This window comes from Talpa occidentalis, unplaced genomic scaffold, assembly GCF_014898055.3.
Source record: "Talpa occidentalis isolate TD23 unplaced genomic scaffold, MPIMG_talOcc4v2.1 talOcc4.9, whole genome shotgun sequence".
NCBI lineage: Eukaryota > Metazoa > Chordata > Mammalia > Eulipotyphla > Talpidae > Talpa > Talpa occidentalis.
Genome location: NW_023605305.1, coordinates 11,161,301 through 11,184,301, shown reverse-complemented (window position 1 = coordinate 11,184,301; position 23,001 = coordinate 11,161,301). Strand labels below are relative to the sequence as shown.

At 58.6% G+C, this 23,001-nt stretch overlaps 1 protein-coding gene across 1 annotated transcript in view; it reads left to right on the top strand.

Annotated features, from left to right (window-relative positions):
* Window positions 1-21,412, top strand: part of KIF17 (kinesin family member 17) — a 29,832-nt gene extending 8,420 nt beyond the window's left edge. Inside the window, 14 exon segments of the mRNA XM_037499892.2 lie at window positions 2,857-2,920; window positions 2,923-3,045; window positions 3,141-3,593; window positions 5,762-5,871; window positions 6,950-7,097; window positions 8,551-9,107; window positions 10,245-10,316; window positions 10,606-10,704; window positions 11,220-11,431; window positions 12,711-12,942; window positions 17,808-18,066; window positions 19,152-19,222; window positions 19,545-19,662; window positions 20,591-21,412. Of these exon segments, the coding sequence (XP_037355789.1) occupies window positions 2,857-2,920; window positions 2,923-3,045; window positions 3,141-3,593; window positions 5,762-5,871; window positions 6,950-7,097; window positions 8,551-9,107; window positions 10,245-10,316; window positions 10,606-10,704; window positions 11,220-11,431; window positions 12,711-12,942; window positions 17,808-18,066; window positions 19,152-19,222; window positions 19,545-19,662; window positions 20,591-20,769 (2,697 nt within the window). The 3' untranslated portion in view covers window positions 20,770-21,412.
* Window positions 21,413-23,001: the final 1,589 nt, after the last annotated feature.

Genomic DNA, 23,001 nt, shown 5'->3' with positions numbered 1-23,001 from the left:
AGGAGCCCCAGGGAGGGCAGGGATTTGGGTCACACAGTGACCCTCTGGGGACCAGAACTTGTGGGATTGGGGCCTCAGGTGCTTTCCTCCCAGTATTGTTCAGGTTTGGCAAGAAGCAGCCAATAATGGGGTTCTAGTGGAGGGAGGGGGGACAGAGCCCCAGCAGTGGGTTCATTCATTCAACCGACCTGGGAGATGTGCAGGGTGCTGGGCCAGCACTTGGGGGTGAGCCCCTCCCCCACCGGCCCCTTCCCTGCTCCTGTGCCCTCACACGCACAGTGATGCTTCACCCTCTTTGCAGGCGCTCCAGCCGCCCACTGGAGTCTCTGCTGTCTTCTCTATCCCGGAGCTGCTGAGTCATAGCTCAGCCCCCAGACAGAGAAATGGGGGAGGGAGAAGGCTCCGGAAATTACTCCCACATGCCAGCCCCCAAAGGCCAGCCTTATGGGATCAGGGACTCAGTCCTGGTTCCTCCCCTTTGCCACGGTTCAGCAGGTGGGGCCACACCTGGTGCAGGAATGGCCCCTTCCCCAGACCCCGCGGGCCAGGGGCTGGCAGCCTGTGCACCTGCCCCAGCTGGGTCACGGGCCTCAGGTTTGGTGAGTCAGGTTGCCTGGGGGTTGTGTGTGTGGCTACTGGTGACAGCTGTGCTCTGAGACACGCCCCATGGGTGTCACCAGGCTTTCGCTGTGCTGCCTCGTGGAGGAAGGGCGGGTGATGTTTTGGGGTAAACCTGGCCTTAGGAAAAGGTGCTGATCTTATCCTGTATTATAGATGGGGAAACTGAGGCTCAGCATGCCAGGGTAAGACCAGCCCGGGAGCGCACAGTTGCAATGGGTGGAAACTGGATTTGACCCAAGTCACCAGGCTCTGCAGCGCGAGCTCTTAACCTGTGCTTAGCTCCAGGCCTGCCATTCTGGTAATAAGAGGCTATGAGATCAGCCAAGGCCGGTGAGAGATTTTGGGCAGCAGTGACACCTCCACACCACAGTGAAACCCAACCCAGACCCAGCAGGAGTGAGGGGGTGTTCTTAGGGGCCTAGGTGTCCCCTCCATTTGGTTCTCCACCCTGTGTACAGGTGGAGGGTCAGGCCCCTCCTCCCCGGGGGTGTTTCTGCTTCTAGACAGACTGAGGCGGATGGTCCTGCCAGCCAGCCTCTTCCCTGCTGGTTGCCATGGCGACGGGTTCCAGCTGGGAGGCGCGGTTCCAGCTAACCCGGCAGCTGCGGAGAGGGAGTGGGGAGGAGGCGCAGCATGGGGAGGGGAAGGAGCCAGGAGGGGGGCAGGTCTCGCTGGGCCTACAAGTGGGGGGTCGCCTGTTGCTCCTTCCCTTTTCCCGCTAGTGAGGTTGCTCGGGCCAGGACAGAACAGCCTCATCCTCTTCTTGACCCGTGTCCACTGAGCCCTGTGAGTCGCTCTGGAACTTTCCAAAGATCCAGGCCTCATGATGGTATTGCAGAGACAGGGGTTCATCTTCCCCACATAGGGGAGGAACCTGGGGTTTTGACAGGAGACTCACTTCCCCACTAGCAGGTGACAGGTCTCTAACCGGGGCTTGGCTGACTCATTTCTTCCTGAAGCCTGCAGCTGCCTTTTGCTCACCTGGGCCTACTACGTGCTAGTGTGTCTGTAGGATCTGGGAGTGTGGTAGAGGCCCCCCGGCAGCCCCTGCGCAGTCAGCTGGCAGGGAGCACCGCACTGCGGCGGCCCACAGGCTGGCCTCAGCCGGGCTCTGTGCAGGGTCTCCTGCCTCTGCCCCTTGCGCTCCGTCTCAGAGCCACCTCTTAGGTCAAGGTCGGCTCTTTGTCATTTCAAGCTTCGGTTACTGCCTGGTGCTCCAGCCTCTCTCTGAGCCCTGCCTCTGCCGTCTTCTGCTGTGACCCCATTGCTGCCCTGTCACTAAAAGCTGCGTGACCTTCAGCAAGTCCCTTAACCTTTCTGTGCCTCAGCTGCATAACTGCACCGCAAAGCCCCGTCCTCCAGGTTGGGTCTGGCTATCTCAGCAGTTTCCCATCACATTGAGCCTGTTCTCACCCTCTACCCCCCACCTCAGTCTCACTGCACCACCCCCCACCCCCCGCCATGCAGCAGGGTGTCCAGGCCCACCCGGAACCCCGAAGCTGCCCAGGGCAATGCATCTGTGGCCGCTGAGGCTCTGACCAGCAAGCAGAGCCCTTTGTCCTGACTCATTCTGCTCCTGCCAGGGTGGTTTTATTTCCTCGCACTTGAAAAATATTGCCTTTCACAACTCTGTATCAGCAGCAAAACAATTTGGCTGCCTGGAGAGCAAGCAGGGAGCAATCAGATAAATGAATTTACTCACTGCTGTTGCACCAAGGCCTGGGGGCCACTTGGAGCTGTGGGCCAGAGGGAGTGCTGGGCAGCAAATGACCCCTTCCTGCCGGGGCCTAAGGGTCTGGTTGTGCCCTGGAGCCCAGCATAGGGGTGATGGGAGCCACTGTGGATAAGGCAAAGGAGAGGGAAGCAGTCAGAACCCTTGGGGGACTGCAGGAGCAGCCTCATCTGGCCAAAGCTCCAGACTGAAAACCACCATCATGACAGCAGCACTAGCCACGTGCGTGGTGAGGACGGCGGCTGTAAACTCCCAAGCGGTCCCATGTGCCAGGCACTGGGCCAAGCATGCAGGGGCCTTAGTTGACTGAATCCTCGCCAGCACCCTAGGACATGGCTACTAATACCCATTTTACAGATGTGGAAACTGAGGTTCTGAGGTTAAGCCACCAGGCCAAGGTCCCACAGGCTAGAGGCAGCAGTGGGTTTGAGGCTGGCTCCACGTGGCACAAACCCGTTACCCGGTCTCCGAGGGCCAACCTGCCCTGCCCTTCCCGCCCACAGCTGAAGGAGCACCCGGAGAAGGGTGTGTACGTGAAGGGGCTGTCCATGCACACGGTGCACAGCGTGGCCAGTGCGAGCGCATCATGGAGACGGGCTGGAAGAACCGCTCGGTGGGCTACACCCTGATGAACAAGGACTCCTCCCGCTCCCACTCCATCTTCACCATCAGCATCGAGATCTACGCTGTGGGTATGTAGGGCCGGCGGGCGGGCGGGGGCCGGGCACCCCAGCTGGAGGTCCTCCCTGCCTGGAGGGCCTCACCCCTGCGCCCGGCGTGCCCGCAGACGAGCGGGGCAAGGACCACCTCCGAGCGGGCAAGCTGAACCTGGTGGACCTGGCGGGCAGTGAGCGGCAGTCCAAGACGGGCGCCACCGGGGAGCGGCTCAAGGAGGCCACCAAGATCAACCTGTCGCTGTCGGCGCTGGGCAACGTCATCTCGGCCCTGGTGGACGGGCGCAGCAAGCACATCCCCTACCGGGACTCGAAGCTGACGCGGCTGCTGCAGGACTCGCTGGGCGGCAACACCAAGACCCTGATGGTGGCCTGCCTGTCGCCCGCCGACGACAACTACGACGAGACGCTCAGCACGCTGCGCTACGCCAACCGAGCCAAGAACATCAAGAACAAGCCGCGCATCAACGAGGACCCCAAGGATGCCCTCCTGCGGGAGTACCAGGAGGAGATCAAGAAACTCAAGGCCATTCTGGCCCAGCAGATGAGCCCCTCGAGCCTGTCAGGTGGGTGGGGCCCCGAGGAGGGCGGGGTTCCCAGTGCCCGGGTTAGGGGGTGCAGCTCAGCCGGCTGGAGCGACCAGGGCAGGGCGGGACAGAGAGCACCGGGAGGCTGAGCAGTCATAGCCGTTCACGCCCCGCTTCTTAGCCCCTGCGGCCTCAGTTTCCCCATCTGTAGAGTGGAGGTGGCGTGGCGGGGCTGCAGCGGGGCGGATGGCGTGACGTGCGCGTGTGGCCTGGCCCTGGCACACGCGTTCCTTAGAGCACACGCGGGCTTTAACTTGACCGTGGGGCCTCGCACCCGGGTGCCCGGCTCAGAGCCCCCAGTGCTTCCACCATGTGGTCCTGCCCACGGGGCACAGCCGTCCGCTAAGGCTGCCCGTCCTGCCCCCCTTGTTGCTCGATCCAGGGAGGGGCCCTGAGGCCAGCCTCACCTGCCTCCTTGCCACGAGCTGACTCAGCGGCCCCCTCCTTGTTCTGGAAACCCTTGCTTGCTGGACGACTCCTGCCCTGGCTCCCGGCCTGCCTGACCTCCCCGCAGCTCCTCCTCCGGGCCTCGCCTTCCCACCCCTAACTCCTTGGCTGCGTCAGACCCTCCTCTCTGCACTCGCTCCTGCGGGGGTCCCTCTGGCCTTAGGGCTCAGCTGCGTCTCTGTGCTGGCGGCTTTGCCACGTGACCCTCGGCCTGGGCATGGGGCCGGCGTGTCAAGGTGACGCGTGGTGCATGCACAGGTCAGGGCCGTGGAAGGAAAAGCCTGATGATGCTCCGGGACCCTGGAAACGGGCAGGCGGGCGGCTGGCGCACGGGCCACGGAAAGAGCCAGTGTCGCTGAGGAGGCAGGAGGAGAGCCGGGCTTGGGGGGTGGGGAGCCAGGGCCCCCGTGGGGTCTCTGCGGGAGAGGGCGGCAGGGCAGAGAAACCGTTCAGGGTTGACGAGGTTGAATCATGCCGGTGGGTTTGGGACTCGGGTCCAGACCCGGCCCGCGGAGCCCCAGGGCCAGTCGTGCCGCCTTGGTGCGGGAGGACTAGACGCAGGCGGAGCTCCGGAGCTCGGGGCGTGGCCTTGGGGCCAGGTGGCCCGCAGAGGCGAGTTGGTGCCGCGTCTGGTGAGACAGGCTGAGACTCAGGGTGTCTCCCCCCAGCCCGGCCCCGGATGTCAAAGCGTCGTCAAATACAGACAATTTAAAAAGAACCCGCTTACGAGGGGGCGCCCTCGCGCTCCGGACTTGAACCTCTGCTGCCTCGCAGTCCTTCGAGCTGGCAGTGCCTGACCCCAGGGCTGGCTCTTCCCGAAGCTGCTGGTCTGCGGCCGCCCCTGCCCGCCCGGCCTCGCCGTTGTCCTTCCCCACCAAGTCAGCGTTTCCCTGCCCTGTCACCCCGGGGCTGGGCCTCAGTCCCTCTCGGGGTTCAAAGTAGGAAGCGTGGGCTCACCCTTGGCTTCTCGTTTTCTCCCAAAGCCATGTCCAGTCCGGCAGCAGACCCCGCTGCTCTCCCCGAGAGCCTGGCCAGAGTCTGCCCGCCATGCCCCCTGGCTCTGCGCTCTGGCCTCGCTCATCTGGATCTCGCAGTGGCCCTTGCCTGTCCCTTGCTGTGCACACAGCAGGGGAGCGCCGGGGAGCGCCCTGTCTGACAGCGCCCTCTCTGCTGCCTGATTTTCCTGGACCACACCTGCCCCAGGGCTTTTGCACTTACTGCTCCGTTCCATTTGGGAAACCTCCCAAGCTCTCTGCCCCCTGCTCCCCCCACCCCTTCCTCCAGGCCCCTGCTCCCTCCTCACCTGTCTGGGGCATCTTCCCTGACCACACTGTGGAAGCTGCAGCCTCCCTGGCTCCGGCTGCTGCCACCTCCCTGCTTTCTCTCTCCGTGCAGAGCACAGCTCCCTGCACCGTGTCAGGCACATTTTCTTTGCTTTTCTCCCCCCGTGGGACTCTCCGTGTGGACGCGAGCCCCGTCTGTTTGGTTCAGTGCTGCGTCTCCACCGCCTTGGACCTGCAGGCCCCAGTAAATATTTGTTGAACGGCGGCCTGTCAGCACCTCCCGTCATGGCAGCCTTGAAATCCGCTCAGGGCTCCGCAGGCTCTGTTGGACGAGCACGTCGCCCCTCCCGATGGCTGCTTAGCTTCTGCTGACCACGTGTGCCTCGGTCACTGGCCCTCGTTTCTGTTTTCCCCCAGCCCTGCTGTCCAGCCAGGTGCCCCTAAACCCCGTCCAGACAGAGGAGAAGCTGTTGCCCCCCACTGCGACCCAGCCCGACACGGAGGCCGAGAAGCAGTTGATTCGGGAGGTGAGAGGGCAGGGGGCGGGCGGGCGGGCGGGCAGCAGGGGCCATCTCCAGAGCCTCAGCATCTCACCCCCACCATCACCTGGGGGTGGTCCTGCAGTCTTGCTTTGGGAACCCCAAAAGCTGAGGCTCAGAGAGGTGCCATGACTGCTTCAGGTCTCACAGCTAAGTTAGTTTTGAGCCAGGATTTGAACTCGGGTTCCGGATGCCGGGGTACAGCTCATGGGGAGAGCAGAAAGGGGCTGGGGGCATCTGAGGAGCAGGATGGGCTGCACTGGACTATGGAGAAGCCACTCCTGGCGGTGGAGCCACCCTTGCAAAGGTGTCATCCGGCCAGATGGCCAGGCGCGCAGGTCAAGTTGACTTAGATTTACCCCTCGCGCATCAGCTGCTGCGTGACCCAGTGCCCCTGTGGGCCTAGTGCCCCTGTGGGTGCTCTGTGACGAGGCTGGGGGCGGGAGCGAGAGTGGGAGGCACAGGGGGGAGGCTGTTTGGACAAGGGCTGGTGCTGACGGCAAAGATGGAGGGAGGAGCTGATGATCACAACCACGTGTCGTCACTGGTGGGCGGAGGACCAGAAGATCACAAACAAACACATCCAGCATTTTTTTTTAAAGATTTATTTTTATACAAGAATTGGGGTACAGGCCAGAGATGCAGGGGGTGAGAGGATTCACCAGATAAAGAGCAGGGAACAGAACAGGCAGACGGACCGAAGTACACTGCTGAGGGGAGCAGCAGGTGAGCCAGGAGAGGCCTGTCCCGCCATGTGGGTTTCTCCGTGGCCGGCTGGGAATCAAACTCGTGCTGCAGTGGCTGCGGGTTGCTTCATAGGCTGCGTCTCAATCCCTGCGCCACCAGGGAGGCCCCAAACACGCCCAGTATTAACCCGTGAAGGACACAGGGAAAAGCTCACAGGGGTCTCCCCGCACCGTGGAGGCCATTTTATGTTTGTTCTTTGGATTTATTTGTCTTTCTGGAGCATTTGGATGACAAGAAAGGAATCCTGAGAGTTAGGTTTTGAAGTGGTGATAAACGCCCCCCTTCCCCCCGCCCCCCCATGTCCACCCCCATCCCCCAGGAGTACGAAGAGCGCCTGGCCCGGCTGAAGGCCGACTACGAGGCGGAGCAGGTGTCCAGGGCCAGGCTGGAGGAGGACATCACCGCCATGCGCAACTCGTATGACGTGAAGCTGTCCACGCTGGAGGAGAACCTGCGCAAGGAGACAGGTGGGCCCGGCCGGGGGGCGGGGGGCCGCGCCCGCCCACCTCAGGGGCTGCCACTGATGCAGCACTCTCTGGGCACCAGGCCCAGTCTGGTTAGTCCTGGCAGTAGCCCGCTGAGGGAGGTCCTCAGTCACCTTCACTTTATAGGTGAGGAGGAAACTGAGGCACAGAGAGGGCAAGTAACTTGCCCATGGTCACACAGCTCTAGAGTGGAGCCAGGGTTCGAACTTGGTGGCTTAACTCCAGAGCCTGTGTGAGTCTTGACACTTCATCGTGAGGCCGCCTCGGTCATGGCTGGGCCCCGGACCAAGGCCGACTCAGACTTGTAAAGTGTCTGCCGTACTTCTGCGAGTGTCTGCGTTTTCTGTCTATTCTCACTATTGAGCCCATGCATTGCTGAAGTAACCACATCGCACAATAAGCTTGCAATTCTTAGCAAGAACATTTACCTTCCTGGAAACTTTTGTCTTCTTTCCAGCCTTCTAGAAGATTCCACCCCACGACTCTCATTCAAACACCCATGGTGCCAGGCAGCCCAGACTTCCTAGCTCACCCAAATACTGTAAAATCCACCCTGTAATAAGGACGGTGTTGGGAACCCCACTGGTCCCCTTTATTGGGTATTGTCGCATGCCAGGTGCTGGGTGGGTGCTTCCTCTAACCCTGAGGTACGTGGGACTAGCACATCCTTGCGCTGCAAGTGTGGAAACTGAGGCTAGAGAGGTGCGGGCCTCCCTCTCAGCACAGGGCATGCCAGCGCTGTGTCAGGACGCGAGGGATGAGGAGCTGGACGGGGTGCGGAGGAAGTCCGTGCCCATGAGCGGGAGCCCCGGGAAGGTGTGCGTGAGCACGGTGCCCCCCAAGGTGGAGGGGGACGCCACTCTGGGTGAAGACCCAGAGAAAGAGGGGAGGGCAGTTTCAGGCTTTTTCTGTCCTTCGAGGTGTGCCCTCCAGCCTGGCTTAAAGATTAGGCCTCTGTGGCCAAGTCATTCATTCACGGTGTTCACTGAACTCCCACGGATCTAGCATAGCTCGGTCGGGCATGAGCCCTGAGCTGGGCACTCCAGCAGGCGGCCTGGGGTCTTGGATGTGAAATCTTTTCATCAGGAACCCCAGCCTCAGGGGCAGTAAGGCCACGGGCTTATACATTAAGAGCAGCCCCAAAGCAGGGTGGTAGGAGCCCAGGATCTCTTGGCGGGGGGAGGTCAGAGAATGCAGAGATTACAGTACTGGTCAGGGAAGGCTTCCTGGAAGAGGCAGAAGGAGACGGATTGAACGGATTGAATTCTAATGGGGGGAAGGGCAGCGATGGGGAGCCAGTATCTGGGAGTGGTGGGTAGAGTGAACAGGACTGTGGACTCTTACCCTCAAGCTGATTTTGTGGACATGATGGGCTTGGGCAGAGTGCCCCCCTGCTAACCTTTAGAAAACCAAGGGAAACACCCCCTCTTTGCAGAGACCGTCCTGAAGGCAGAAGTCCTCTGCAAGGCTGAGGTCATGTCCAAGGCTGAGTTCGCCAGCAGGTCTGAGTATTCACCCACCTTCCAGTATGAGACGGCCATCAAACCCGAGATCTACTCCATGCCCGACGCTCTGCCCAGTGAGGACGCCTCCAAGACCGAGGGTGTCCCCAGGCTGCGGGAGCTGCCCGAGGTGGAGACCCCCAAATCTGAGGTTTCTTTTGGGTCTGACGAGTCTTCCACACTCGAAGAAACCTGCATGTTCAAGACTTTCCCTGGACCTGAGGAGCCCTCCAATGTGGAGTTTTTTATGCCTGAGCTGGAGGCCAAGGGAAGGTACTTCCAGGACGAGTGTCTCAGCCAGGAGGCCACGGAGCCGCTGCTGGAGCAGGAGCTCTACTTCGGGGAAGAGGAGCCACAGTTGCTGTCCCTGGGGCTCTTGCCGGGCCTGCCCGACCCGTTCGCCGAGGTGGAAGCCAAGCTGGCCAGGCTGGCCTCCGCAGTGGCCGGGGTGGATGTGCCCGCACCAGATGTATCCCAGGTCCCCACTCAGGTAGCCATGTCATGTGGGATGCCCTGCAGAAATCCAGCAGGGGAGCTTGGGCAGAGGTGCAAGGATGCCGATCCTCAGACACTCTCCCGCCATCTCCGTGGTGGCTCTGGCTTGGTGGCCGGTCAGGGTCACTCATATTCAGGGGGCTGGGAAGGAGGCACTGTCTTATGCTCTCTGAATCGGTAGGAAGGTTGGCATGGAGATGCACGCTGTGCCAGCTGGGCACCTGTTCTGCCGCCTGAGGGACACCTACTAGGGGAGTTTGCTCAGTTGCCATAGTTATATAAGCTTCGAGTTGAGCAGCGGCGAGGGGTGAGGTGGGTTCTGCAGAAACCCAGCATCTTTCAGGGGCCACAGGACCCCTGCACTGCTGCTCTTCCACCTCCTGTCCCTTCATCTGGCCTCCCTTCCCAACCCTCTGTTCTTTTTTTTTAAGGATTTATTTATGCATACAAGAGCTGGGGTACAGGCCAGAGGTGTGGGGGGTGAGAGGATTCATCAGAGACAGAGTGGGGAGCAGAACAGGCAGACTGACGAAATACACTGCTGAGGGGAGCAGTGGGCGAGACAGGAGAGGTCTGCTGCTCCATGTGGGTAGCTCCCTGGCTGGGGATTGACCTCGTGCTGCAGAGGCTGCAGACAGCTTCATAGGCTGCGTCTTAACCCCTGCGCCACCAGGGAGGCCCCAACAGCCCTCATTTTTTGTTTAATTTTTTCCCTCCTTGTGTTTATTCTCTCTCTCTCTCTTTCCCTCCCTCTCCCTCTCTCTCTCTCTCTCTCTCTCTCTCTCTCTCTCTCTCTCACACACACACACACACACACACACACAAACATCCCAACTCTGTCACTTTCTTACTTGTGTGACTTTGCGCAGTCATGTCTAGATCTCGGCTTCCTCATCCGTGGAATGGGGGTGCTGGCATGCAGGTTACCCCAGCCCACAGCATTAGCTCCTCTCTCCCCCATTTTCTCTCTCCCATCTTCTCCCCCTTCCCTGTTCTTCGCCCCTTCCCACACCTCCTCTCCCAGCGACAGGCAGGAGGTGGGGGTGCGGGTGGGGGCAGCCTGGGATGCTGAGTGGGGAGCAGAGGATGACTCTGGCCCCCCACGTCCCTCTCCCCCCACTTTTTCCACAAGCACGCCTCCCTGACAGATCCGCCCGAGCCCGGCACCCTCGGCGCTGAGGCGGCCGCCGACCTGCCCAGGACTGTGCGTGGGGCCAGTGGCGTGGCAGGGGGGAGACCCAGGGCCCTGTTCTTCCTGCTCACCGCTTCCCCTCCCGAAAGTGGGCCCGCCGGGGCCTGTGGGCCCGCCGAGGCCTGCGCGCCGGCCAGTGGTTTCCAAGCTTCCTTAGCCTAAAGCGCAGAGGCCAGTGCGTGGGGGGGACAGGGCCACAGGGCGGGGCCGGGCGCTAGGCACTGTCGGGGCACCCCCATGCGGGCGGGGGGCATTTGAACAGTGCTGCTCGGGGACCCCACACTCTTCTCTTCTGCTTAAGGACGCGCAGCAGGACGGCGGGAGTGAGAGGAAGGCCCCGGCTCAGCCCCCGCCCGCGGAGCAGGAGAGCCAGCTGCCAGCCCCCGGACCCCCGCCCTGGGTAGGAGCCCGTGCAGGTGGCGGGGGGCCCTGGCTGCCGGGGGACATTGAGAGGGAGCCCAAGCAGAGCCGGAGGCGGGGAGGAGCTGGAGTAGAGGGACAGCAGGCCAGGCCCTGCGGCTGGAAAGACCTCGACTTTCTCAGCACCCGCAGCTGAAGCCAGAGTAGCTGCAGGCTGGATGGGGGCTGGGGGGGGCGGGGAGGCAGGAAGCTGGGGGGGTGTGGGGGGAGGCGGCCACAGAAGAAACTGGGTTTCCCTGCAAGTGCCGTGGGAATCCATGACGGGGTCCAATCAGGAAGGGGCTGTGACCAGTTCAGAGTTTCCGAAGGCTGCGCGGCTGCTCCGGGGCCCGGCCGGGGCTGGCGGGGTTGGCGGAGGCCGAGAGGCGCTGCTGGCGGACATGGCAGCACTACAACCCGACTGGGTGCGCTTCTGTGCAACCGGGTGTCTCCGAGCTGGGGGTGATCCGCGCCAGCCTCGGAGGGGCCAGACCCCTCTGGTTTCTCCGTGCTCAGGAGGCTGATCTGGGAGCGGACGCGAGCGAGGAGGTGCTGCTGGCCGCCGAGCCTGGCGCGGGGCCGGAGGTGGACGTCCAGGCGGCCCCGGAGGCTCAGCCTCAGCCCCCGCTGGCCACGGCGACGGCGAGGAGGGACGGTGCGGGCGTGGCGGTGGCCGCGCTGGCTGAGGAGCGGCTGCCCGTCGTGGACCAGCAGCAGGTGCTTGCCCGGTGAGCGCTGGAGCTGGGGCCGGGGACCCCGGGCGGGGCGGGAAGGCGCCAGGCCTGGGCTCTGGGTGCCCGTAGATTCTTCTCGGCCTCCCATGAAGCCCTCCCCAGCTCTCCCTCCTGCCGGGGCAGAGGCGCCTGGTCCCCTGGGGGGGTGGAGGGAGGTGGGGGGTGGGCGAGCGGCCTCCTCCCTGCCCATCGTCCAAGCACAGACGTCAGCTAAGCAACTGCCACACGCGGGGCACCCGCAGGCAGGGAGGGGGTGATTTGTCCTCTTGGCCTGAGAGGGGCTCCTGGAGGCGAGAGGCGGGAGGTGCTCAAGGCCCAGAGGGCCAGGGTCTAGGCAGCCGTGAGAGGCCAGTCAGGCTGGGCCCGGCGCCGCCGCCACTCCCTCCCTCCTCCTCTCTGCGCCTCAACATCTCGTCACAGAACGGGCCGCGGTGGCGGTTCCTGTTGAGATGCTTGGGAAGGTCCGAGGGGACGGTGCCCACAGAGGCGGCAGCTGGCCTCCCGCCCGCAGAGACCCGGGGCACGAGCCACGGCAGCTTTCATGTTGTGGTCAGGAGTGAGATCAGGGAAGGGCCACAGGAGAGGGGCCGCCAGGATACGACCTGCGTGGCGCCGCCTTGGTGGCAGGGAGGTGGCGGCACAGCCAGGGCGGCCCAAAGATGCAGAGAGGGCACCGCCTGGTGTTGGAAGCTCGGGCAGGGCTTCGGGGCTGCGGAGGGAGATGAGAGAGCGCGGCCCTCTGTGCCCCCTGGGGCCCGGGCTTCTTCCTGATGGGGACCCTAGAAGACCTTGCACCGGGTTCCCCTGCGCCTGAGCCCCCTGCGGGGCTTGCAGACTCTCCGACCTCCTGCCCCGCCCAGGAATCCTCCTGACGCCTGTAGTGACAGGTCCCTGGCATCGTGGCTTTGGAAAGTGCCAGCGTCGGGACACTTCTGCGGTGCTTCATGGGCAGCGAGGAGTCCGCAGAAGCCTTGCTGTGTACTTGGTTAAAAGCTGTCCTTGAAAGGGCAAACCTGGAAACGTGTGTCAGCATGTGGAGATACACGTTCCTTCAGCGTCGCGCCCAGACGGCGGGCCCTGAGCGTGTGGCGCTCGACTCACGCCATGTGGTTCTTTTTGAAAATAAGCATAGTTGTCCTAGTGCAGGAACATCCCCTGAGCCTCCGTGTCCGCCCCGGGAGCTGGGCGTGTGGGGAGGAGTTGGTGACGTCGTGCGGGACAGAGGTGCAGGGGCCGGTGGACCCCGTCACGCTTGCTTCCTCCACGCTGGCAGTTTGCAGCTGCTGGAGCAGCAGGTGGTCGGCGGGGAGCAGGCCAAGAACAAGGACCTGAAGGAGAAGCACAAGCGGCGGAAGCGGTACGCGGACGAGCGCAAGAAGCAGCTGGTAGCCGCCCTGCAGAACTCGGACGAGGACAGCGGGGACTGGGTGCTCCTCAACGTCTACGACTCCATCCAGGAGGAAGTGAGGGCCAAGAGCAAGCTGCTGGAGAAGATGCAGAGGAAGGTGAGCCCCCGACTCTGCTCCTGGACCCTCGCCCAGGTGGCCCCTGGCAGGCCTTCTTCTGTTCTTGACCCTGACACTCACACGCACCCGCTGTGTGCGGCGCCCCGCATCTCTGCTCTGAGGGAGTGTGGGTTCCAGGGGGAGTGTGTGTGTCGGAAATCACACAACAGACAAACAAGCAAGAAGAGTCTTGGGGTGATAACACTAGGAAGAGACACAGGGTGGGGTGTGTGTGGGGGGTGTGGGAGGTCACTGTGTTTTCATCCTTTTTTTTTTTTTGTGGAACCCTCGCCAGTGGTCGGGGATCGAACTGGCGCTGCAGAGGCTGCAGGCAGCCTCGCAACCCAGCGCTCAACCGCTGCGCCACCAGGGGAGGCCCTGTGTTTTCATCCTTATTGAAGTATTAATGCACAGATCACGCACACCCTAATTCGCTTCCATGAAGCAAATGCACCCATGAAACCAGCACTCAGATCCAGAAACTGCACATCAGCAGAACCCCAGGAGTTTCTGGGGCCACTGAGATGGGGGTCAGGGAGGTTGTCAGGGATGTGGTGACTTCCGAGGTGGGACCTGAAAGATGAAGAGCATTCCAGGCCCCAGGGGGCTTGCAAGGGGTTCCTGGTTCCAGGAACTGAGCACAGGCCATGAGGGCAAGGGAGGTGAGCGTCCCCTGCAGGGACCTGGCATGGTCAAAACGCCCCCCGATGCCCCTCATTCTGGTCCCACCCAACGCTGGCAACCAAAGGATTCCACCGAAGCATAAAGCGCTGCCTTTCTCTTAGTTAAGCCTCACATCTTTTTACGTTTTCTTGACCATTTTTGTGCCTTTTTCTTAATATACCCCTTGTTTCCTATTCCGTTGGATTTGTTCTCCTGCGCTACCTTATCGTGTGGTCCGCATATCTAAGTTTTTAAAAATCTCTTTCCTGGGTTTGCGTAGTGTCCCATTTTGTACGTCTTCCTTTTTGTCCACTTTTAAGTTGTATTGATTTCTGATTTGAAACTCGTATCTGTGCAGATGCGTCAGGAAACTTTATTCATGTTGAGCTGTTGGGTTACATTTTCCATCTGCTCGGTTCTGTGTGCTTTGGAGGTTCTGCTGAAATGCTGTGAATTTCATTTCTCTTTCTGATAGTAGCTTTGATTGGATGCATCTGCCCCTTTCTGTTTAATCTGCAAATGTCTTGTTTCTCTGCACTTCCGGTAACAGATGAATGCAGAGGTGAAGGTTCAGGTTGCTCCCCAGTCAATAGCACACTCTTCCGTTCATATGGAGAAGTGCAGCTTTACCTTAGTCTTAATTTTTTTTTAAGTCAATGCAATTTCTTTATTTAAGGCTTCTACCCTTTTTGGTTTCTGTACAATTTGCAAAACTATTCTGGAATCTCAGTATATACGCAGAAATCTGCAAAGAGTGCAAATTTAGGAAATGGTAAATGCTTTGCCAGGTACTTTTAAAAACTCTGCTACAACTGGGCTTTTCCATGGTCATTTTTTTTTTTTTTAGATTTATTTGTTTTTATTTATTTATACAAGCACTGGGTACAATCAGAAGCGCGGGAGGGTGAAAGAATTCACCAGAGCCAGAGCGGGGAGCAGAGCAGGCAGAAGGACTGAAGTACACTGCTGAGGGGAGCAGCAGGCGGCAGGAGAGTTCTGTGCGCCATGTGGGACCCTCCTCCGGTGGCCGGGGAGCAGCCGGGGATCGAACTGGCGCTGCAGAGGCTGTGGGCAGCTTTGCAACCCAGCGCTCAACCGCTGCGCCACGGGGGAGGCCCTCCACTGTCATTTTTTAAGAAAGATTTATTTATTTATGCACAGAAGAAATGGGGTGTAGGCCAGAGATGTAGGGGATGAGAGGATTCACCAGAGACAGAGTGGGGAATAGAACAGGCAGACTGACTGAAATACAAAGCTAAGGGGAGCAGCAGGCAAGACGGGAGAGGTCTGCTGCACCATGTGGGTAGCTCCCTGGCAGGGGCTCGAACTCATGTGGCAATGGCTGGCCATTGCACTGAGACTTTAACTCCTGAGCCACCAGGGAGGCCCCTCTCGTGGTAGTTTTAATGTGCATTTTTCTTACTGTGAGCAAAGTTGAGCACTTTTTCACATTTTAGCACATTTGTAGTTTTTCCCCCCTCCAACTCATGTTCACCTTTTTCACCTGTTCCTCTACCAGAGGTTCTGAAAAGGGCACTTGTCTCCTCTGCTCACAGAAGTCCTCAATATCAGGAGTATTATAATTTACATTAGGAATATTCACTTCAGGTCTGTGATTTTCCCATTTTCATTTTTTTTTTTTACTTTGCTCTGTGATGTTTGTGTTATATAACATTTAAAAAATTATTTTGTCAAATAGATCAAAATTTTAATTACTGCATATGGATTCTGAGTTTGGGCCAGTCAGTTCACGTGTTTTCTTCTAGAACTTGCCTGGCTTCATTTTCTTTTACATTTAAATCTTGGATCCACTAAGAATGTATCCTGCTAAAGGGCCAGTTCAGCTGTAGCCTTTCATCCTCCACTGCATTCAATGCTGCTTTTATTGACTACTGAATTTCCAAAGGCATTTAGATGTATTTCTGGATTTTCTACTCATTTTTTAAAAAGATTTATTTATTTATTTATGCAAGCACTGGGTACAGTCAGAAGCATGGGAGGGTGAGAGAATTCACCAGAGCCAGAGTGGGGAGCAGAACAGGCAGACTGACAAAGTACACTGCTGAGGGGAGCAGCAGGAGAGTCTGCGTGCCATGTGGGACCCTTGCTGGCCAGCTGGGGATCGAACCGACGCTGCAGAGCCTGCGGACAGTCTCGCAGCCCAGCGCTCAACCGCTGCACCACTGGGGAGGCCCTCTACTCATTTCTTTTGCTTGCTCTAGTCACACAATAGTGCCAGCCACATTGTTTAAAATGTAGAAGCCTCATAATATGTTTTACATTCTCACAGGGCTAATCCTCTCTCAACAATGATCTTTTTCTGGATATTCTTTCTTGTTTGGTTTTTTTTTTTCCAAATGAACTTTATAAATAATTGCACTAGATAAAAAAAAAGAAGAAAGGAAAACTTGATGGATTTTTATATTTTTATATTTTCAATTTATATTTATAAATTTATAAATTAGCTTGGAAATACTAACCTTTGTGAAGTTGGAGTTTCCTGTCCAGGAGCATGATATATCTTCTATTAGTTCGAATCAACTATTGTGTCATTCAGGAGTGTTTTATAAGTGTCCTCATCTGGCTTTGGATATATGTTGTTAGTTTTATATTTGGGTATTTTTTTGCTTTCCAATATGAAGTAGCCTCTTCCATTATATCTTCTTCTTTTTTTAAGATTTATTTATTTATTTATACAAGCACTGGGTACAGTCAGAAGCACAGGAGGGTGAAAGAATTCACCAGAGCCAGAGCGGGGAGCAGAGCAGGCAGACAGACGGAAGACACTGCTGAGGGGAGCAGCGGGTGGCAGGAGAGGTCTGCGTGCCATGTGGGACCCTCGCCCAGCGGCCGGGGATCGAATTGGCACTGCAGAGGCTGCGGGCAGCTTCGCAACCCAGCGCTCAATCGCTGCGCCACCGGGGAGGCCCTCTGTTATATCTTCTAATTGTATTTTAGTTGTAAAATGAAGGCTAGTGGTTAAAGTATTTTAAAAAGTCATCATGAACTAGAAGAGAGGATTTCTTAACTCATTCCACGAGGCCAGTATCACCCTACTATCTAAATTAGGCAAAGACATAACAATAAAGCTATAGACTAATGATCCTTTTACATACAGACCCAAAATGTTCTTTTTTTAAAAAAAAAGATTTATTTATTTATACATACAAGAACTGGGGTATAGGCAAGAGTTTTGGGGGGTGAGAGTATTCACCAGAGACAGAGTGGGGAACAGAACAGGTAGATCGACTGAAATACACTGCTGAGGGGAGCAGCGGGTGAGACAGGAGAGGTCTGCTGCGCCATGTGGGTCACCTCCCTGGCTGGGGATCAAACTTGTGCTGTAGAGGCTGCGATGAGCTTCATAGGTTGTGTCTTAACCCCCTGCGCCACCAGGGAGGCCCCAGACCCAAAATGTTCTATCCAATACTAGCAAACCAAGTGCAGCAACATATAAAAGGGTTGCTACACCATGCTGAAGTAGGATTTATCCCAGGAATGCATGATTGCTTTAACATCCCCCAACCCCAGGTATCATATCAATAGAAACGACAAAAACAATCACACAATCATCTCAATTGATGCATAAGAACATTTGAAAAATTTGAAACTTGTGATAAAAACATTCACCGAACGAGGACTATAAGGGCATCTATAAGCGACTGACAGCTAACACTGTACTTAGTGGTCAAAGGCTGGACAATGTCCCCCTAAGGTTAGACACAAGCAAAGGATATCTGCTCTCACTGCTTCTGCTGAGCTCTGGTCTGGAGGTTCTGAAAAGGGCAGTTAGGCAAGAGTGTGATCTGAATCAGGAAGAAAGAGGTAAAATTTTCTCTATTTACAGATGACGTGGTCTTTATATATATAGAAAATTCCAATGAATCCACTAGAAAACCTACTAGAATCAGTGAACGAGTCCCTGCTTTCTGTAGGGTTGCAGACGCAGTAGATACTAATTTAAATGCTGGGCAGAGAGGTGGAAGAGTGATGGAGGGGTGGACGGATGGAGGGATGGGGGTGGCAGGAAAGGAGAATGCATACACGGGAGGTGGCTGGGCAGCCGGAGAGGAGCTGGACGGACGGCTCAGTCAACAAACAGAGGAGTGGCTGGGGGACCAGGCAGTGGCCGGGCAGGTCGAATGGATGGTGAAATGACTTGGTGTCTTTCCTGCTCACTGCTTGTCATTCCTTTGCTCTAGCTGCGGGCAGCAGAGGTGGAGATCAAAGACCTGCAGTCGGAATTTGAGCTGGAGAAGATCGACTACCTGGCCACCATTCGCCGGCAGGAACGGGATTCTCTGCTCTTCCAGCAGCTCCTGGAGCAGGTGCAGCCCCTGATTCGCAGGGACTGTAACTATAGCAACCTGGAGAAGATAAGGCGGGAATCCTGCTGGGATGAAGATAATGGCTTCTGGAAGATTCCTGAGCCCATCATCATAAAAACCAGCCTCCCAGTAGGTCAGGAGCTTGGCTGTGCCCTCAACTCTCCCCGCCCCCCTCCCAGTCTGCCACCCTGTAGACGGACAGGGAGACATGGGCCTCTCCCTGCTGGCTGTGGGGGCAGCAGACACATGACCTGGCTTCCCAAAACATTGGGGGCCTGTGAAAATGGTATATTCTGGAGCCAGACAGATGTGGGTTGGGATTCTGGCTCCACCACTCCCTGTGGGACTCAGAGCCTCAGTGTCCTCATCTGTGAAATGGAGATTAGTAACAGCGCCCTCCTTAAAGATCACTGGGTGACTTAAAATGTGTTACTGTATTACAGCCTGTAGCCATACCTGGCACCTAGTAGGTGCTTGCTATCACTATCACGATTGTCACTGAGTGATTACAATGTATAATTACAACTCATCCTACAACAACTCAGTGACAGACGAAGATGATTCCATCTGTTTTCCATCTGAAGAAACGTCATCTCAGAAAGTGTGATTTCTCCAAAGTCACAGTATGGCCGTGGTTGTAGGCCAGGGATAGAGACCGCTGCTCAGACTTTCAGGCCTGGGTCAACTTCTGTGTGTCACTGAGCTCCTCCCGAAGGTCACTGTCCTCCTCTGGGCCCTGGTCCCCTGATCCTCACAAAGAAGGGCTGGTAAGGTCGAAGGTCGCTCCACCTCTGTGGAGTCTGAGAGCACACCAGGCTTGCAGCGGCTTCTCCTCTGCTCAGGGGTGGTTCTGCCCCTCACGCAGCCTCGTGCTCTCACTCCACTGTGCTCCCCATCAGTCCTCCCCATTCATATGTGCTCCTCTGGGTCTTACATCTCTGGGGTTTCTGGCCAGCCACTGACACGCCAGCTGCTGCAGTGCCCACAAACTCTGGGCAGCAGCCTCCTGCCTCCTGCTCCCAGCCACCTGCTCTCTAGTCCGCAAGCAGGGAAATGGCTTCTTTGGCATCTGAGTCCTCCAGCTTATTTCCCAGAGTCATCCCTTGGGCTGGGACGTGTCCCTTCCTAGCTCTGGGCCATGCCAGACCCCCTGTTCTGGGGAGCGGCCTCTGGCCCGCATGCCAGGCAGCAGTGACTGCAGCTCTTGTTTTCTCATAGCAGTTTCCACAGGGCCTCAGAGCAAACCAGCCCGCAAAACCTCTGCAGTGGACAGCGGCGAGCCAGGCCTGGTGAGTCCCCTGCGAGCTCGAGTAAGGAGTGCGGCCTGCGGGCCTGTTAGTCAAAGTCCAGTGACTCTAGAGAACTCGACTTCCACTCTCATCCCACCTAAGGATGAGTGCAGGGGCCGAGCCTGGGTCCTTTCTGAGTAACTTGGGTGGCCCCTCGCTGCCTCAACGCCACCCCAGGCATCAGGGCGGGTACAATAGGGTACATCCAACTGGGCGGTGGGCTCAGGGCAGCCCCCCTCCCAGCAGGTTCCCAGGTTAAGGGCGCGGGTAAGAGTTACACAAGCAAGGAGACTTGCCCCGTAAGGATTTCGAATCTCAGCAGGAGGAAGACCGCTATAAGCTGATGCTCAGCCGGAGCGACAGTGAAAATATCGCGAGCAACTACTTCCGGTCCAAGCGGGCCAGCCAGATCCTCAGCTCAGATCCCATGAAGAGCCTCAGTGAGTGCCCTGCCCTCCTCCAGGCCTCCAGCCCCTCGAGAGCCCTCCTGGCCCCTGTCAGCCGGGAGCGGCACGGCGGGGTGGATCTGGACCACACAGGCCGAGTTCAAACACCCTGCCCCGGTCTAAGCCTCAGTTTCATCAGCTACTCAGCGAGGAGGGTGGTGACGCCTGCTTCTCGGGGTTTGGTGAGAAGCGGGGGGCCGGGGGCGCCGCCAGGGCCGGGCACATACAGGTGTGCAGCCCACGGCTTCCCCGCCCCGCCGCCCCTTGGCTGCTGCGGAAAGGCTTGAGTCATGTTCCCCCTGACGGGCGGTGGGTGCTCAGTACAGCCTGGGGCCCTGCATGGCTGCTCCCCAGCACCCTCAGAGGCTGGTATTGGGGCGCTCTCCAAGTGAGCCTGGGGGGCGGGGGTGGGGGTGGGGGGGCGAACAGAGCCACAAACGTAACACCCGCTTTTGAAAGCAAGGATCAAAAATCACGTCATCCTTCCGCTTTTAAAACTAAAATCAAAGATCGCAGCGCTCCCAGTAAAACAGCAGCGATGAAAAGCAAGTTTCTGTTTTCTGTTGAGGTTATTTAAGAGGCAAAGGGCAGACCTGAGGGAAAGAGGCAGGAAAGAAACACCCGCTAGTCACCGGCTATTGTGCCCCGGTGGCAGATGAGGAGACTGAGGCGCGGAAGTGGCTGCCCAAGGAGGCGGAGCTGGGCTTTTCACCCGGGCGGGTGTGGCCTGAGACCCCTGGCCGCCTCAGTCTGGGGCTTGAAAACTCCAAACTCCCATCCCAGGCCCTTTGGCTGCAGATGGGGCGCTTGATCAGCTTTTCAGAGCTGGGGGTCCCGGCTGTAGGCCCAGGCCCAGGCTGGGTGGGGGTGGGCAGAGTCGCCGACTCCACGCCGGCTCACCAGTGCCTCCTCTTCTCCACAGCACATCACAGCTCGCCGCCCGGCTTCAGCTCCCCGCTCAGCAACACCTCTGCCATCCCACCCGCCCCGGCCCCCGAGATGCCACAGCCCCGGCCCTTCCGCCTCGAGTCCCTCGACATCCCCTTTGCCAAGGCCAAGCGTAAGAAAAGCAAGATCAGCTTTGGCAGTGAGCCCCTGTGAACACAACTGCCGGCTGCTGCCCTGCCTGGGCTTCGGGAGCTCCCCCAGGGCAGCCCCAGCCAGGCTCCCTGCATCTGCCCCCACAGTGACTGGGGGCCCAAGGCAGCCTTACCCTGGAAAGACATATTCCCTTCCCTGTTCCCCAGAGAGCCCACCTCAGCCCAGGGCCACCTGAGGCTGGACTGTCCTGCGCCAGCTTTCCACATCGCGTCAGTGTTTCTCTCTGCTCACCTGCCACAGAACCCGCCCTCGGTGCTCACTGGTGTTCTGCACCCCGGGGGGCTCAGGGCCTCAGCTCTGCCACCAGGCCTTCACCAGCAGCCCTGACGGAGTGGGCAGCAGCGTCCACGTGGTTCAAGCTCAATGTGCTGGTGATCGAAATTGTGCCTCTGTCCATCCACTTGGCCCACTTCCTGGGTGAAGCCCTGCGGGCAGGGCAGAGGAGTCCTGGAACGGCTGTCCTGGGCTGCCCACTCCTGACTGGCCTGCGGCCCAGAGGCCACACATTAAGCTGCTCCAATAAACTGCCTTTTACCAACCAGTGCCCCCTCCCTGGTCTTCTGACCACACCCCGCTGGCTGGCCTTCAAGGGGCTTTCTGGAGTGGGGTCCTTACTGCCTGGTACTTTTAGAACAAGCAGGTCCAGGGTTTCTGACACTGTGAGTACAAGAGCATTTTTCTGGGGAGAGCATTTGAACTGTCATTAGATTCGCAAAGGATCTGTGATAAGGAAGGCAAAGTCCTTGCTCTGGAAAAGAGGCCATGTGTTGCTGAGGCCCAGAGAAGGTGCAGGTTCTCAGAGGCTGCGCTGGAGAGGGGCGTCTGACATCGTGAGAATGAATCTGGGCCACCCCAGGTATCTAGGACACACCCCTCTCTGCCTATTGTGTCCCAAGCCTGCCCTGTGGAAGGGGCCCATAGTTTGAGGGAGAAGACGTGGCCTTGGGTGCTCTCTTAAGCCTCCTTTCATTTTCATCCCTGAAATGCAGATAACACCCTCCCCACGGGAGTCTTGCGAAGGTTATAAATGAGATGGTCTGTAAAGTACCTGGTGGAGCAGGTGCTGTGTTAGCCCCTTTACTCCTCCTCCTCCGTGTTCTGTAATCCCTACGTGGTGGGTCCCACAAGCCACATAGCTCATGCTCTGGAGCAGCTGGGGCGGAGGGTGCTTAGGTAATGACAGATCTAACTAGAGGCAGTCCCAGAGAGGGTGCAAGATGAGCTCTATGGGGGGCCAAGTGCCTGTGTGAAGGGAGCACCACTGCGCCTGGATACCATGGAGAGACACCAGGAGACTTAGGATGGGAATGCGGGGCAGTGGCACCTGGCAGTGGGAGCTGCATGAGCAAAAGGCAGGGGGTGGGGAAGTTCAGGGTGTTGAAGGTTGGAGGGCCTTTCACTTGTCCCGAGGAAGCCCTGGGCAGGGAGGGAGAGGTGGTGGAGGAGGCCGAGACGAGTACAGGCCTTTCGTTGTTCCCGAGCTTGGCAGACTCCTGAGCATCGGGTTGCACCATCCGGTCTGAGTTTGCGGTGTCCTAAAAGTGTGTGCAGAAGGGCGGGAGGGCTGGGCTGCCCTGCAGGGAACGGGGATGACAGGCTTAACCTGGGGTTGAAGCCAGAGGGGATGCAGACTGAGGCCATGAAGGAGAAGCCGGAGGGAGGTTTTGAATCACGCCGCCTCACACTTGACTTGGTGGGCAAGAGTGAAAGGTCACCCAAGAACTGCTACCGTCGCTCTCCACCGCCAGCGCCAGGACCGTGGCTGGGGCCCGGGGAACGGCTGAAGTCTCGGGGCGGCGAGTAGTGAGTTACTGAAACCCGTGGTGGCCTCAGGCAGGTCTGAGGTGGCCGCGCGGCCCCTGGAGCGACTCCGCAGGGGCAGGAGCCTCATCGCCGGGCGGAGGGTGGGGCCCGACGCGCACCGCGCTCTCAACCCGCGCCGGTTCTCCCGGGGCCCAGGTTGCCCCAAGCGCCCGGCAGCCGGAGAGCCGGGCCTCGCCGCCGCTCCTCTCTCCCGCCTGCAACGCGGCCTGCGGGGAAGTGAAACGCCCCGAAAACGGGCTAGGGAGGGGCGGCGCCGGGACGCGAACCCAGGTGGGGCTTCCCAGTGGCTGCCAGGCCGCCGGCCGGCAGGAGATGCCCGCGCCGTGGCCCGTGGGCCCGCGAACGGCCGGACACACTCTGGAGGACCCTATTTCCCGATCTCCTCTCCCCGGAGCGGCGGGGCCCGGC